Source organism: Leptonychotes weddellii, chromosome 5, assembly GCF_054177405.1.
Source record: "Leptonychotes weddellii isolate Sample4059 chromosome 5, ASM5417740v2, whole genome shotgun sequence".
Taxonomy (NCBI): domain Eukaryota; kingdom Metazoa; phylum Chordata; class Mammalia; order Carnivora; family Phocidae; genus Leptonychotes; species Leptonychotes weddellii.
Genome location: NC_138373.1, coordinates 125,222,489 through 125,238,473, shown reverse-complemented (window position 1 = coordinate 125,238,473; position 15,985 = coordinate 125,222,489). Strand labels below are relative to the sequence as shown.

The 15,985-nt window shown below is 35.9% G+C and overlaps 1 protein-coding gene across 1 annotated transcript in view; it reads right to left on the bottom strand.

Annotated features, from left to right (window-relative positions):
* OTOGL (otogelin like) overlaps positions 1 to 15,985 on the bottom strand; it is a 128,949-nt gene that overhangs the window by 63,670 nt on the left and 49,294 nt on the right. The window contains 4 exon segments of the mRNA XM_081818977.1: positions 241 to 375; positions 9,715 to 9,853; positions 10,619 to 10,726; positions 15,394 to 15,556. Of these exon segments, the coding sequence (XP_081675103.1) occupies positions 241 to 375; positions 9,715 to 9,853; positions 10,619 to 10,726; positions 15,394 to 15,556 (545 nt within the window).

Below are 15,985 nucleotides of genomic sequence, written 5' to 3'. Positions count from 1 at the left end.
CTCCCCGCCCCCCACTGGTGCTCTTTCTCACGCTCTCTCTCTCGCAAATAAATAAAATCGTTAAAAAAATAAATAAGCAAAAGAGACAAGTCACGTATGATTTACTGAAGCCACATAAAACAACAGAGAAAATCTAAATCTAGTAACCACTTGCAGAAAAAGTACCCTGAATTGTTTCTATTTTGTTTTCAGTATTCTCAGGAGAAGTTAAAATGATCCTAAAAGAAATAATTTACTAACCTGTTTGTAAGGAGTATCATTCAGGTAAATTTCAGTATCCCCAACTGAAATCAAAACACTTTTGGAACAAACAATATCGTTGTCAAAGCATTTCTTGTTCTGGGCAATGACAGATATATCTGAATCATCTGCACTCTGAAATGTCAAAAATAATGCATTAATACAAGTGTATATTATATGTAATTGTTGGTTATATTTTATTAACAAACTTTAAAGAAGACTAATAATGGATTGTATTGAAATTAAAATACAGCTTATCTCAAAAAAATTAAATAAAATACAGCTTATCTCTAAAATAAAAATTATTCTGATCTAATAATGTAAAAATATTTATAAAAATATACCAAAATAGTTCAATATCTAAATATTTATCTTCAATATCTTCTGTTAAAATTTTGTTCTAATAAAACTTTTTTTTCTATTTTATTATTATAGCTCCAATTTATCAACCAATTTCTTTTCAACAAATACCCAAGGCATGTCACTTAGGGGAATTTTAAAAGAAATATTTTCATTTTAGGCAACATCTTTTGTTATATTTTTAAAAGTTTTCTGGCTAAACAATTACCTGCCTACAGGTTAAAATTGAAATAGATACAAAACTTTGGTAGTGTTAGTAAATACAATAATGCGTATCATTTGAGGGCTTCCTTTGAACATTACATATGATATTTAATTCTTAAGATAATTTTTATTTTTTTTTAAAGATTTTATTTATTCATTTGAGAGAGAATGAGATAGAGAGAGCATGAGAGGGAAGAGGGTCAGAGGGAGAAGCAGACTCCCCGCCGAGCAGGGAGCCCAATGCGGGACTCGATCCAGGGACTCCAGGATCATGACCTGAGCCGAAGGCAGTCGCTTAACCAACTGAGCCACCCAGGCGCCCCTTAAGATAATTTTTAAATTATTATCTCCACTTGACAGATCAGGAAGTGAAGTTAAGGAGGATTAACTGGTTGTCCAAAGTCACTTGGTTAAATAAGAGCAGAGACAGAGTTCAAAATCCTAATTTTTTTGTTGTTGTTGTTATGCTATTTGTAGAGAAATTAGGGAGGGTCTAGTAATGATTCAGGAGAAAAGTCAGTTGTAAGTTGAAGGGAGTTCTTTGTTTTGGAGAATATTATTTAGCTCCATATACTCTCAACCGGACTCCCTCACCTCCCACCTCACCTCTACCTTCCTTCAGCCATTCCCAGCTGCATCCACTAGGAACACATTCTCTAGAATCAGGGTTTCTTTTTTGGTATCAGTTTCCCGGGTGGGCTTCTGTGGCTCTACAGACCCTGAAAATTCATTGTAAAATGTTGTTTTTTGATGATTTGTATTTTTCTAAGAAGAAAGTCCATGGTTTTCATCAGATTTTAAAGTGGTCTTTATCCTTCCAAAAATTAAAAGCCACACTGCTCTAAGAGGGCTCTCGCTAACTTGTGAAAGGTGGGGATTTCACCAGAAAGAATGTGGCATTTCTCTTTGAACTCTCTGTCCAATTTTCAAAGGCCCACACACATTTCCTGAATTCTTTTCATTTTTAGATATATGGGTCAGTGTTTATTTTCAAAGTGAAAAAGTCCTTAAATATCTGCAAATCATACAGGTATAAATTCTCTATACTTAGGTTTTTCATATCACCAGCAATATGAACACTAGCTCAATATTTCTTTTGGTTTGGCCAAATTCTTTCTGTCTTATAAGTAATTACTACAGCATAGTGCCAAGAGGATAGGTTTTCAATGAATGGTGTTGACAAAGTAATTAATGTGTCCTTCTGTGACCCACTTTTCCTTCCTTCCTTCATAGGAACTGAAAGCTTTTGCTTCTTAAACAATCCTTTTGCAAAGCATTGCCCAAATTTTGAAAAGGAGAATAATAAAGGTCGTTAAGATGAATATGGCATTGTACTACTCAAAAACATTATGCCACATTTTCTGCCTTCATGAACAATTTTCAAAGAAGAAAAAATATATGTAATTCAGGGTTTTGTTCTGTTCTTCCTCTGGAGAAAAGTTATTTAGATTAAGGGATGTGAAAAGCCAGCTGAAAGGCTTTCTATTGCCATTACATTTCTATTGCTATTAATTAAAGTTCCTCAGTGTTAGATTAGTCTTTATATTAAACTCAGAAATGCCATGAAATATTCTATATTGTATAGTCTGCCCTGTAATATCATGTTATTGCTGACAGCAACTTGAAACAATATCAATTCCTAAGAGTCAAGTTTCTATAATTTTCATTTCTAATGTATTTCAAGTTAATATTAGGTTTGGAAATAATGCTACAGAGTTGCTAAGCAACATAATAAGTAATGATTATAAAGCTAGAGGGAAAATGTCAACATCAGTGTACCACATGGATTCCTCAAACCCTTTATTCTGAGGTACTGCAAACATTTATAGAAAATATTCTCCCAAGTGATTCCAAAACAAAATGTCAGCACCTCTCAAGGTGGAATATTATTTTACTCAAATGTCAGTCAATCTAAGCACCTGTCATAGCCCCTATCCCTTTTAAGGGTAAGTATCCCACACAAAGTTCCTGCTAATACAGTAGCCTCAGGAAGCCATGTTTCATGTCCCAAAGCTGTACATTCACCAAGGGGCCAACAGAGTTCTATTCTATTTTTTTAAATGTGAAAGAGATTTATTGAGGAGACATTTTGAATTATAAAGGGGCAAAGTAGGCAGAGTCTGACACCTGTGAGGGGGAAAGAGCAAAAAGGAAGACTGGGTAGGAAGAGTTTCTAACAGCAGCACAGTACCAAGAAAATTCTGGGGAGGCTAATGGGGAGTCCTTGACCCAATGGCACCCATCAGGGGAGTGGGCCAGCATACTCATTTTCTGCAGCCCCACCATACTCATTCATTGGCTAAGAACAGCTGAGGGGTAGTGTGGCTTCAGCAGGAACACAGTGGGGGATCCAATGGGGCAACAGCTGGAGTTCTCAAGTCAACTCTGCTTCCCACAAGAGGAGATCTGAATGATGCATTTCCATTGCTGCTACCTCAGTTTTTGGAAGTCGTCAGGTTTTTTCATTAATGTTTGGTGGATATAAAGACCATAAATATTTTCACGCCACCAAATTTATCTCTATATTTGATAGCTGTCATGAAACATGTTATGAAGTTAATAATATGTGGCTTAAAAATCAATACAGTGTCCTTTTCATTTCCAATCTCCATATTGAGTAGGTTCTGGGCCTCTGGGTCTACCTTTTTTTTTGGTAACAGGATTAACAGAATCTGGAAATTTTGTCAATGATACTTTCTCTAAATTAGAATCTTCTAGTGCATCAAAATGACCTCTGGTAACTGTGGCTTCTTAAGAGATTGTTTAATGGGTTCAGATTTTTCTCCTTGAGAACTCATTTTCCTCACACAATGACACAGAAGGGGTGATCTTGCCACCCTTCCCACAGTGGCCGGGACACAGCCAAGCCACTGGACTAGCCCTGATATGGTGATGGTGCCAACTCAGGCCAACAGAGTTTAATGCAAGCATGAAAAGAAAGAACTCTAGCCTGTTAGATTATCTCTCATGCTTGAACCAGAAAATGATGGGTTTTTTTTTTTTTTAAGCTTTTTTGTAGTAAGATTTGAGGGTGAATAGACAGAGGATAGACGGTAGAGGGGTGCTGAATAGATGAGAGCAAGCTTAAAATATAAGGAAGCAGAAACAATGAACTGATGCAAAGATAAAAGATACAGAAAAGAGAGTTATACAAGCAAGTCTGAGAAAGAAGAGAGTAGAGCAGTCACACAGAGATTGTCCCAGTTGCATGAATGACAACAGAGCATCCATGAACTCCTGCTGCCTGGGAGGCAAAACCATCCTTCAATTGTCACCTTTGTGAGGTGTACACTCTTGTTCAAAGATTTCCTTGGGATGGTATTTCCCTTAGGGTTTTGCATGGACATTACCACAGGACCCCCTACTGTTGGTTCTCTGAAATAGCAGGCACTTAACCAGGATGCCATGAGAAGAAAATCGCCCTGAGGTGTTTCATTACCAAGGAAATCTACCTGGAAATACACTGAAAAAGAAGTGGGTTATACTGGGGTGAAATACTCTGGTACCAATTCCTCCCTCTTCCATGAAACTTTCCTGCTTGCTCTTTCTCTAGTCAAAATTAGTTACATTCCCACAAGAGAGCTTTCATTTATCCCAGCCTGCTAGCTTCTTGTTTATTAATGACTCCTCCAAATATCAAACAATTGAGGGTGAAGCTATTGTCTTAATAATTGTACCCTTAATAGCTCCTAGCATAGAGTGTAAATTTAAATATGAAAGAAAGAAGGAAGGAAGGAAAGAAAGAAGAAAGAAAGAGAAAGAAAGAAAGAAAGAAAGAAAGAAAGAAAGAAAGAAAGAAAGAAAGAAAGAAAGAAAGAAAGAGAAAGAAGAGAAAAATAGAGAAAGGTACAAAAATAATTACTGGAAAACCTATGCTATTAATGTGCTACTGAATGTTTTAGAAGTTTTTAAAATAGGGGGTGAATTATCTAAGTAGGTAAACTATTACAATGCAAAGTAAGTATTGAACCTTAACATCTAAGATTAATAATGGAGATCGATCTTATGGATAAAATATTACAATCATCTTGCTTGAAATTTCCAACAAGGATACAATATTTAAGAGTTAGGTTACATGGATAAAGTAGAAAATGAATTAATTTTTTAAAATTTTTTATTATTATGTTAATCACCATACATTACATCATTAGTTTTGGATAAAGTGTTCCATGATTCATTGTTTGTGCATAACACTCAGTGCTCCATGCAGAACGTACCCTCTTTAATACCCATCACCAGGCTAACCACTAATTTTTTGAAAAGACACTGACAGGGTCGCCTGGGTGGCTCAGTCACTTAAGTATCCAACTCTTGATTTCGGCTCTGGTCATGATCTCAGGGTCATGAAATCAAGCCCTGAATGGGGCTCCATGAGGGGCATGGAGTCTGCTTAAGATTCTCTCTCCTCCTTCTGCCCCTCCCCCTAACCCCACTCATACTCCCTCTCTCTCTAAAAAAAAAGGCACAGAATTAATTCCATAAACTCCAAGATTTTCATCTTCCTACTGAAATAGATTAAAAAATACATCAGAGCTGTCTATAAAGTTTTGTTCATACAATTTTAAAAATTAAATAAAATTAATATATATTTTTTAATAATTTTTTTAAGATTTTATTTATTTGACAGAGACACAGCGAGAAAGGGAACACAAGCAGGGGGAGTGGGACTGGGAGAAGCAGGCTTCCCGCGGAGCAGGGAGCCCAATGTGGGGCTCGATCCCAGGACCCTGGGACCATGACCTGAGCCGAAGGAAGGTGCTTAATGACTGAGCCACCCAGGCGCTCCAAAATTAATATACTTTTCACTTCCATTTTAGCTTTGGAAACATTAATGTCTCAGAATTGAAGGGGAATTTTCTTTATATTTTTATCATATAGTTTAATTTAATTATAAATGTTTCTGATTTTCCTGATATAAAAATGTTAGGAAACTATAAAAAAACTCATGTGCATTGAAAATATCCATTGTAATATAGACAAGGTATATTATACTAACTATCAATAAAGGTCTAAGTTGTCGTCTTTCTGCCTCTGACCCCTTTGTCCCCAGCATGGTTGTCAGACAAACAATATAAATAAAAACTGCACCTAGAAGACAAACCACAGTAAGAATCTCATTTCAGGGAATAAAAATGATTGGCTTAGAAATGGTAAATACATGCAAATGATTACTATTTGGAGAAAATTTTAAATTGGCTGCTTATCTCCTGATTCTGTAACTTTAAGATCCTTTTAGAGTAGATTTCTTCTTTGGGACTAAACTGGAAATAAAGATTGGAGACAACCAAACTTTGCTGAACCAGAAGTCAGTCAAAAACATCAAAAGATCTTTTTTTTTAAGATTTTTATTTATTTATTTATTTGAGAGAGAGAATGAGATAGAGAGAGAGAGAGCATGAGAGGGGGGAAGGTCAGAAGGACAAGCAGACTCCTGCTGAGCAGGGAGCCCGATGCGGGACTCGATCCCGGGACTCCAGGATCATGACCTGAGCCGAAGGCAGTCGCTTAACCAACTGAGCCACCCAGGCGCCCTCAAAAGATCTTTTTAATAAGGAATAACTTTTCCAGTCACTGTTAGGATGGCCAGAGGAAGGGAAAGTAAGTGGAAGAGTATTTATCATTTTTAAAAGAAATATATATCAACTCTGTAATGTTTTCAGGATCTCAGTTTGTTCCTTAATTAGAGTTTTGCAGAGGAAACAGACATGGTAATATGGAACCTGTGAGCCCTAGTGTCTTAAGAAACTCTTGAAGAAAGGAGCCATCAGAAGATATTGAGGAGGGATCAGAGACAAGGGACCAGCAGAGGCAGTAGAATTACAAAGCACAAGTTACATCAAAGGAAAAAAGAAGACAAACTTTTAAAAGTTTAATTAGAGTTTGCATTCAGGTCATCACTGACTTTTGCAGTTGAAATTTTATGAGTTTTGTGATTAGGTGATTAATAACTAACCCTCCACCACACACCAGTCTCAGGTTCAGAGGCAAGGCCCATCTCTGTTTTTGCTGGTCATCATACTTGCACTCCTCAGTGTAGGGCCCGACCCATAGAAGGCACACCAGAAACATTAATGGAACAAATGATGGAGAGTGATGAAATTAGAAGCCTTTCTTTCTCATCTCTTTTCACTGTTAAACAAGTCTTACCTCTGGATATACAATTATACCTTTGTCTTAAATTTGCTTCAACCCACTTAAAAAACAATATGTTATATATTCCATATGTATTCACAGTAAAGGATAAACAGCCTCCAAAATGAATAAAATATCAGAGAACCTGAATTTTTAAAGTTTGACCAGCTTCAACAAACATATGGTAAGTACTTACTTTGTACTTAAAACTAGATTACATTGAAAACTCTACAATCCAGAGATTAAAAAAAAAAAAAAAAGAACTTTCATATCTCTTTAAATGTGAAGGTCAAGTTACTTATAAAATAAAGTTGAGTAAGTATTAATTTTTAGAAGTCCAATTGGCAAATGGAGAGACATATTTATGGATGAGGTTACTAGACCACCAGAAGGCCCAAAGAAATAAATGTCACCAGTGTTACAAATAACAAAAATAAAACCTAGAATCTGTAATCAAGGCAGGAGGAAAGAGAGCTGTTTGACAAGGAAGAAAGAATTAAATCTGTACTTCACAGAAATTATTCCTGTCCCTGAAAAAGTAGCAAGTAAATGAATGGGCTGGTAGCAATTGTATCCTTCTCAAAGGAAATGCTGATTCTTTCCCCAAAAGAGAAGGCTCTGCCCTTTAAACCAGAGAAGGCTAGGCATGTGGAGTAAGCGAAGAAACCAAAACTAAAACCAAACCAAACCAAACAAAAAAATTACTGAAGAAAAATTGAGGCAGGAAAAAAAAAAAACCCAAGCATTGAGAAATTTACTAGCCGGCATGAAAAGATTTCAAAACCATGAAAATTAGGTTGCATTGTTAATCACTAATTCATCTTTGATATGAAATAATTACCTGCACCATGATCAAATAACATATTTCTTGGCTTATCAAGTATATGTTGATCAAACTGTCCTAATTATTTTGTGGCCTGGTACTGGTTTTACTAATTTTCATAAAAATGTCCATTATAATATAGTAAATAATTCTCCAGTATAATTCTAATTAATTATTAATAGTTTTTCTTCTCTTTAATTACCAAATTGAAATCCCTGAAAGTTACATTCTGAAGTCTATCTTTTGTAAACACTTTCTTTTTTAAAGAACATTGTTAAAGTACAAAAAGGAAGAATACTTCTGCTTTGGCAGAAAGAAAAAAGACACAATTCTAGAAATTGAAAATTTAGACTTTTAATATTCTTCATATCTTAATCTTACTACATGAACCCTAATGACAGATCTTAATCCAGATATTAAATTAAGGATCTAAATTTCATTGCTTACTAAAAGATTGGAAGAATATTTCCTGTGACATGTCTTCTCATACACAGACAGGCATATCTTATTAAAATTTGAAACTGAACATGAGATATTGTCTTTTAACAGAAGGATATAGTAGCAAATTAAAGTGACGATAGGAGTCAGGTTTTAAAAGTCTAAAAGCCAAACTTTAATGGCTTTTGCCTGCTAAATGGAATGATACTGTTATAGTGAAGCACCAATAAATAAAGAAATAAACAATTTTTAGAAAGGCTGCTATAATCATTCAGCATCAAACACAAGCACATACTTTCATTTTACCAAGAATCAGAGATGAGACAAATATTCTACTTGAAATGCTTTCTGCACAATCATTGTTTTAAAATAGACTGGTAAACACTATGATTTCTCCACGGTGAAGAAAATGAGGGGTTAAGGAAAAGCCAAGCAGCGCACACAGCTCAAATAAGGAGTTGGTAAGATTTCACCAAATGCTCAGCATTTTGCAAAATGACATGGGGAGGGGAAAAGAAAGTAAGGCATGATCCCAATCTTCTCAACTTCAGAATTTTCTTGGACAAATTTGGATTTATTCTTTAAGAAACTTAAAATTGTTCATAATGGAGGCTGAGAATAGTACCAAATGGAAAATTCAATGGTTTAAAACATAAGCAGGAATTGTTTAAGTTTGGAACACAATGGATTTTACCATTTGTTTTTTATTTACTAGAACTAATACAAAATAGGAATGTGTCTACTTTGTTGATATATGCTTAAAAGAACAGAATCACACACATACCTCTAATAACATAAAAGCATTACCCAGAAATAAGACATGCATTCAAGATAATCACAGGTTACCTTGCTGGAAGAAAAGATGTTATTTTGTTCACTCTCGTACAACTTTTTTCTGAAGCTTACATTTTACATTTAGAAATTTAATTCTGGGATCAGTGATGTCTAAATAAAATTTAGGAATAAAGTAAACCCAAACGCATTAAACATATGAGAAATTTTAAGGATTTTATCAGGTATACTAAGCCCAGGGTTTACTATAGTATATCATCAAGATAACATGTCTAGAATTAAGAATAATGTCTCTTTATTGCTTATAACCATAAACAATACGTATCGTCCAACGCATGGTTTAATGTCTTATATTTGTATTCACCAAACTAAGCTCATAAAAATAAAAATGGTTGGCATTTATTGAACACTTACTATATATCAAGCACTACCTAAGAGTGTTATATATTTTTATCTTATTTAATCCCAAAGACTACCCCCAGAGACAGGTACAATTATTATCCCCATTTTACAAATGAGAAAACAGAAGCATAGAAAATTTAAGAGTTAGCTCATCACCTATAAATGATAAAACTTAAGAATGAGTCAATGAAATGTTTAAAATTGCTATCACTTTTGTAGGTTTTATTAATGACTTGTGGATTTATATGTCATGTATCAGCATACTTGTTTTTTACATTAAGTCTTTACACAAGTGCAAATAAAAGTATCTAATCGTGACATACCTTTATCAAAAATACCTGGCAATCACTGATATAGTCATATTCCAGTCCATCAAAAGAATGATAATGCCGGTCCCCATATATTGTACACACAGCCGGGCATGGATAGTAGGTGCAATTGAACATCCCTCGCCGACAAACACTAGCCAAAAATAACACCAGTTATCTCTCTGAGACATTTGGCTCTAATTAGTGTTTTGCAAGCAGTAAAAACATTGTAAGGTTTGTATTCAAGAACATTCATTGAGCCAAGAGCCCTTAGTCATATTGCCAATTGGTTCTATAATATTTATTACACTGACAAGTTAGGCCTATATTTATCACTTTGCTTAAAAAGATTACCAGATACCACACGCAAGCCTAGAAAATAGTGCTAGGATCACCTGAAAACAGGTGACAGAATAAAAAATTGAATATAACCCTGATGGGAGCAAAAAACTGTCTCCTATATTTGGATCAGTTTACATATACTAGATGTGACATTTTTCATGAGCTTAGAATTTTTTTTCCACATTTTAAAGAAGTTATATTTCAATTTTGTTTTATGGCATTGTTTTGGCTTATTTCCAAACAGAAGACCTTGTATTAAATGTGATCTTCTCTTTGGAGCATTTATTAATTTCTTATAAACTTGAGATATTTTTTTCTTATTAAATTTTCAAATTTTTACATTTCACAGTTTTGTTTTGTTTTTTTTTTCTGGGCTAAACAAATATGCCCCAAAATAATGGTATGATTCCCCTGTAGGTAATAGCTCTCCACCAACTCCTGAATGCCTTGAAAATCTTATTTACTCAGGCTTGATTTGTTTTTTTTGCTGAAGTCAGTCACATTAAGTAACTACAAGATGATCGAAACTAATACAATTGCTTAGGAAAACTTGTGTGAAATAAATGGATCTCATTACCAGGTATAACATGGTGTAGCAATCACTTCTCCCGAGAGGTACTCCCAATCTTTCCAGATACACGGACAGCTTTCGGGAACATAACACTTTCCTTTGTGCTCTGCCATTCTTCCAAATGTAGAAGTAAATGCTATTTAGTTTCAGTTTTTTAAGAATCAGTAATCTTGTCATAGTCAACTCCGCCTATATTTACGACAGCCACCACAGGCATGTTCTCTCAGACCTGTGGAGAGGTGGACCTAATCTTTGGCTCCCTCTTTTTCACACTGTACCTTGCCTATCACAGGAGTAAATAAAATGCCAGGCGAGGGATCAGACACAATATTTTAACCTTTTTGTTATCGCTTAGCACAATAAAAGAGAAACAGAAGCTTAAATTTCTGGGTACAGTGAGCTATTCTGAAAACAACATTTAAAGAATAAGTGAGGCCCCCTTTTTTCAATATTTGCTACTTACAAGAAATAAATCTGTGGGGCCTAACAATTTTTCAATAAAAGAGTAAATTATGAAATAGATAATATTTTCTGTTGTGGAACAGAGAGAATAATCAAAAGCTCCTTATGTACAGGCTTAATTTTAAAATCCTGAGAATTTAGTTAAGATGTGTTTTGAATAAAAAGCCATTATATCAAGTGTTTCACATTCTTTATTATTATTAACATTTTTTAAATGTTAGTGTCCTTTGACATGTTATATCCTTCTTGAAAGATTATCCCATAAAAAAGTATCTTAAGGGGCATCTGGGTGGCTCAACCGGTTAAGCCTCTGCCTTCGGCTCAGTTCATGATCCTGGAGTCACAGGATCGAGTCCCAAGTCAGCCTCCCTGCTCAGTGGGGAGTCTGCTTCTCCCTCTGCCCTTCACCCTTCTCTCTCTCTCTCTCTCAAATAAACAAATAAAATATTTTTTAAAAAGTATCTTAAAATATCTATGAATATAAAAATTAAATACCATAATTTCAAAGGAGAATTACCTTTAGTATATTTTCAAAATATTTTGATATGAAGATTAAATAAATACATATGATATATGATACATATTCCAACACCCTTGATATAAATATATACATAAATATTTCAATATGCTTAAAATCTTTTCTCAGGAATTTATTTCATGGGGTGCCTGGGTGGCTCAGTCGTTAAGCGTCTGCCTTCAGCTCAGGTCTTGATCCCAGCATCCTGGGATCGAGCCCTGCATCGGGCTCCCTGCTCCGCGGGAAGCCTGCTTCTCCCTCTCCCACTCCTCCTGCTTGTGTTCCTGCTTTCTCTCTCTCTCTGTCAAATAAATAAATAAAATCTTTTAAAAAAAATTTATTTCATAAACAATAATAAAATGCTACTAATAAATAAAATTTAAATTATAATAATATAACTAATATAATAATTTAAAATAATGATAAAATAAACACAGGTAGCTACTAAAAAGAGCCAAAATATATGAAGTTTTTTTCTGAATTTGCTTTAAAATGTTATAATTCAATGCTATCAAAATTAACATAGAAGTCAGGAATCCTGGATTCTTGCCTCTTCTCTTGAATAGAAATGATCCCATATGTTTCCTTCTCTGCTTTCCCGCTCACAGCTCCTCTAGCATAGCACTGTAATTTCTTATTTAATGTACATGTTGTCCATTAGACCTCAAGCTCCACTCAGGAAGACCAAGAATATCTTGATCGTTGTGCCCCAATGTCTAGCATATAGCAGACACTCAATTGTTGAGTAAAGGTGACCAAATGAACCTATCTATATAAACACTGCATTATCTCATTTAGATTTCTTCCTTTTCAGACAACAGTCTTAGAGTCTGTATTTTCTCAGCTCACCCCTCCCAAACTTCTCTCCACTTTCCCTGGGCATCGCCATTTCTCCTCTGCATCTTCATTTCTCCTCTGCCTGGAAAACCCTTCTCTTCCCCAGCTCTGCCTGAAAAACTTCTCACCATTTAAGGCTCAATTTAATGCAATCTTTTATGTTCCACACTCCCTATACATAGAAATGTGTAAAAACCTTTACTGGAGGATTCATCACAATGAACTGCAAGGACTTCATTAAATGTCTCACAGAGAAAATAAAAACAACAGCAAAAACTAATTCTTTTGAGTGTTTCCTATGGCCCAGCCACTATTCTAAGCACTTTAAATACAGCACTAACTCACCTAATCCTAGTGACAATCCCATAGGAAGATTCTGTTGTTATCTTATAAACGTATTTTAGTGGTGCCCCCCATCCTGTAGCTTAACACAGTGGCCCAAACATTAGCACCATATAACTGGCGCATGGCACATACCTGACCCCCGTGAAATAGACATTTGTGGATATATTTTAAAAAGAGGAAGCTGAGATTCCAAGTGGTTAAGTCACTTGCCCTGAGATACTTCGGCTAATAAGAAGAAGAGCCAATATTTGAACCATTTCTATATGACTCTTTTCACTATATTAGTTTCCACTTCTTTAATCCATAGCGATTCCTTTTTTAAAAAAGATTTATTTATTTATTTGAGGAGGGGGAGGGGCAGAGGGAGAGGGAGAGAAACTCAAGCAGAATCCCCACTGAGCTCGAGCCCAGAGAGGGGCTCAATCCCACACCCTTGAGATCATGACCTAAGCCAAAACCAAGAGTTTGACACTCAACCAAATGAGCCACCCAGGCACTCCAACAGTGATTTCTAAACTGAGGAATGAGGATCTTTCATATTCGATGAACTACTGTCACTCTGAGGAGCCCCATAAAACAGGTAATACTAGGCTTATTGTCCTAAAATACGCCAGCCAAGGTCATATGGAAGACAATCCAAATCATATTACCATGAACAACTTTATAACAGAAAGTTCTCCATAATAAAATTATTTCCAAATCAGTCAGAGGCCTCTTAGTTAATTCCAGCTATATTTACTTCAATACAATAAGAGAAGGTGGGAGAAAATTTCTTTAGTTTTTGTAATGAAATTAGACCAGAAAATAAATAAATCATTGTTGAACTAAAAGTCAAAGGTGACAGTAACTAGATATTCTTAAAAAAAAAAAAAAATAGCATCAACTGCAAGCCTATGAAACAAAATTAGGAAGCAGCTTTATCTAATCAGCTATGAGCCCTTGAGTCATAATTAAAATAAATCAAGCAACGTTATACACTTCAATTATTTTACCATAATAAACGTTATATTTCCCTTGTCCTTTTTACTAAAATGTCTTCCTCACTCATCTGCTCTAGGGCCTGATTTCTACCTACCTTTATTCTCCCACTCATGGGCCCTTGTTCTTTCAACCTCCTCCCTTTCTAAAGAGATTGGTAGAGTTCCAAGTCATTTGGCTCTTCTGCCTGTTCCAGATGGGGACCATTTAGACAAATGCCAACTCTCCTAAGAAACAGACTACAAAACCTCTCTCTTCTTTACTCATGGCTTAGATGACCTGAGCCCAGGAATCCCCCTGTGTGAATATGTTCACCAAGGAAGAATGGGTGACCTGTTTGCCTCAGGTGGCCTCTCGCTGTGTACTGCCTCCATTCATTACCAGAAAAGGGAGGGCCGTGAGGCCAGAGGTAATGTGCCTGCAGGGAAGTGAATAGCCACCAGATTCTGTATTTAACTTTCCCATGTACAAGGCATTCCTACTAATAAAGGAAATTTACAAAAATAGGAGTAGATTATTCTGCCATAAGATAGTGATTCATATTTATTGAGTACACACACACACACACACACACACCCCATATCTCACAAACCTAACAGGCTTAAAAGAAACTTGCAGAAAAATCACTCAGCTAACATCAGCAGAGCTGGGATTTGAACTCTGGTGTGTTTGAAGCCAGAGTTCCCACTGTTACCCACTGCCCTAAGTAGCCGCAACACACCATTTTTTTGTAACATCCATTAAGTAAAGCAGTTGGCGGGATGCCTGGGTGGCTCAGTTGGTTAAACATCTGGCTCTCGGTCTCAGCTCAGGTCGTGATCTCAGGGTTGTGGGATCGAGCCCCGCATCAGGCTCCATGCTCAGCCTAGAGTCTGCTTGAGATTCTGTCTGTCCCTCTCCCTCTACCCCTCCTCCCACTCATGCTAAATAAATAAATAAATAAAATCTTAAAAAAGTAAAAATAAAAAAATACAGCAGTTGGCATCACTATAACTTAACCTCAACAACAGTAACAACACAACAGAATATACCAAAGATATGCAACGGAAGTGTTTTAAGTGGATACTGGCTCACTGTCACTTGCCCAAAATTGCAGTTAAACCAGGAGATAAATGCCAAGTCCATCCTAAAATGAGTTCTCTCTTCAATTCATTGTACTACTTTGATAATATTGTATGTATAACATGTGTGACATATTCAATCATGTGTTATACGTCATATGCCATATTTCAAATATGACATGGGATATGTTACATGAATATAGCAAAATAATTACAACAGTCTTCTAGTTACCAACTCAGAGTTAACCACAGTCAGAACAATTTTAACTATTTCTTTTTTTTTTTTTTTTAAAGATTTTTATTTATTTGTCAGAGAGAGAGAGAGCACAAGCAGGGGGAGCAGCAGAGGGAGAGGGAGAAGCAGGCTCCTCACTGAGCAAGGAGCCTGATGTGGGACTCGATCCCAGGACCCTGGGATCATGACCTGAGCCGAAGGCAGACGCTTAACGACTGAGCCACCCAGGCGTCCCGAATTTTAACTATTTCTGTAAATAATGTTTTTAAGAGCTCTTGCATTCTGTCATTTTCTATCAAATCCTGAATATTTAAGAAAACAAAAAACAAAAAAACAAGAGACTTACCCTGCAGCACAAACACAGCCACTTATACAGGGTGAGGATGGGGCACAAGTGAAGTTCATGGCCAGGTTTGCACATGTGGTCTCACAATTTACACCACCAGCTGGTAATTCAGGGTCAGGAAATCTGCAGTCAAAATACACTTTTCCTTCGGGACAGGCATGAACTTCAGGGAAAAGTCACAGATAAAATACCCTTAACTTAGTATTTGTTCCATAAACAGATAATCATCCTGACAGGCGTTAGTCATCAAAGCAGAATTCGGCCTAGAATATCTTACCAGTTATTACTAGCTGATGCTCTGAGTCTGCAATGTTTGGCTGAGGAACGTACAAACCTTCTCCCAGAAGATTTTCTGTTGTCTCCTACATTTCAAAAACCTATTTGGAGTTGGAAAACCTTACCTGCCCTCCACAAAGCATAACTAAACAACTATTATATAATTTTCTGAGGTCAAGAAACAGGGTATTTTGATTAATCCAAACATACACTTTCAATTTCTTGAGGGCTGGTAAGATAGCATACTTACACTCTTACAAAGCCATGTGTTTACAATGAACACATGATAGGTTCGGATCTTCACCTCTGAGTCATT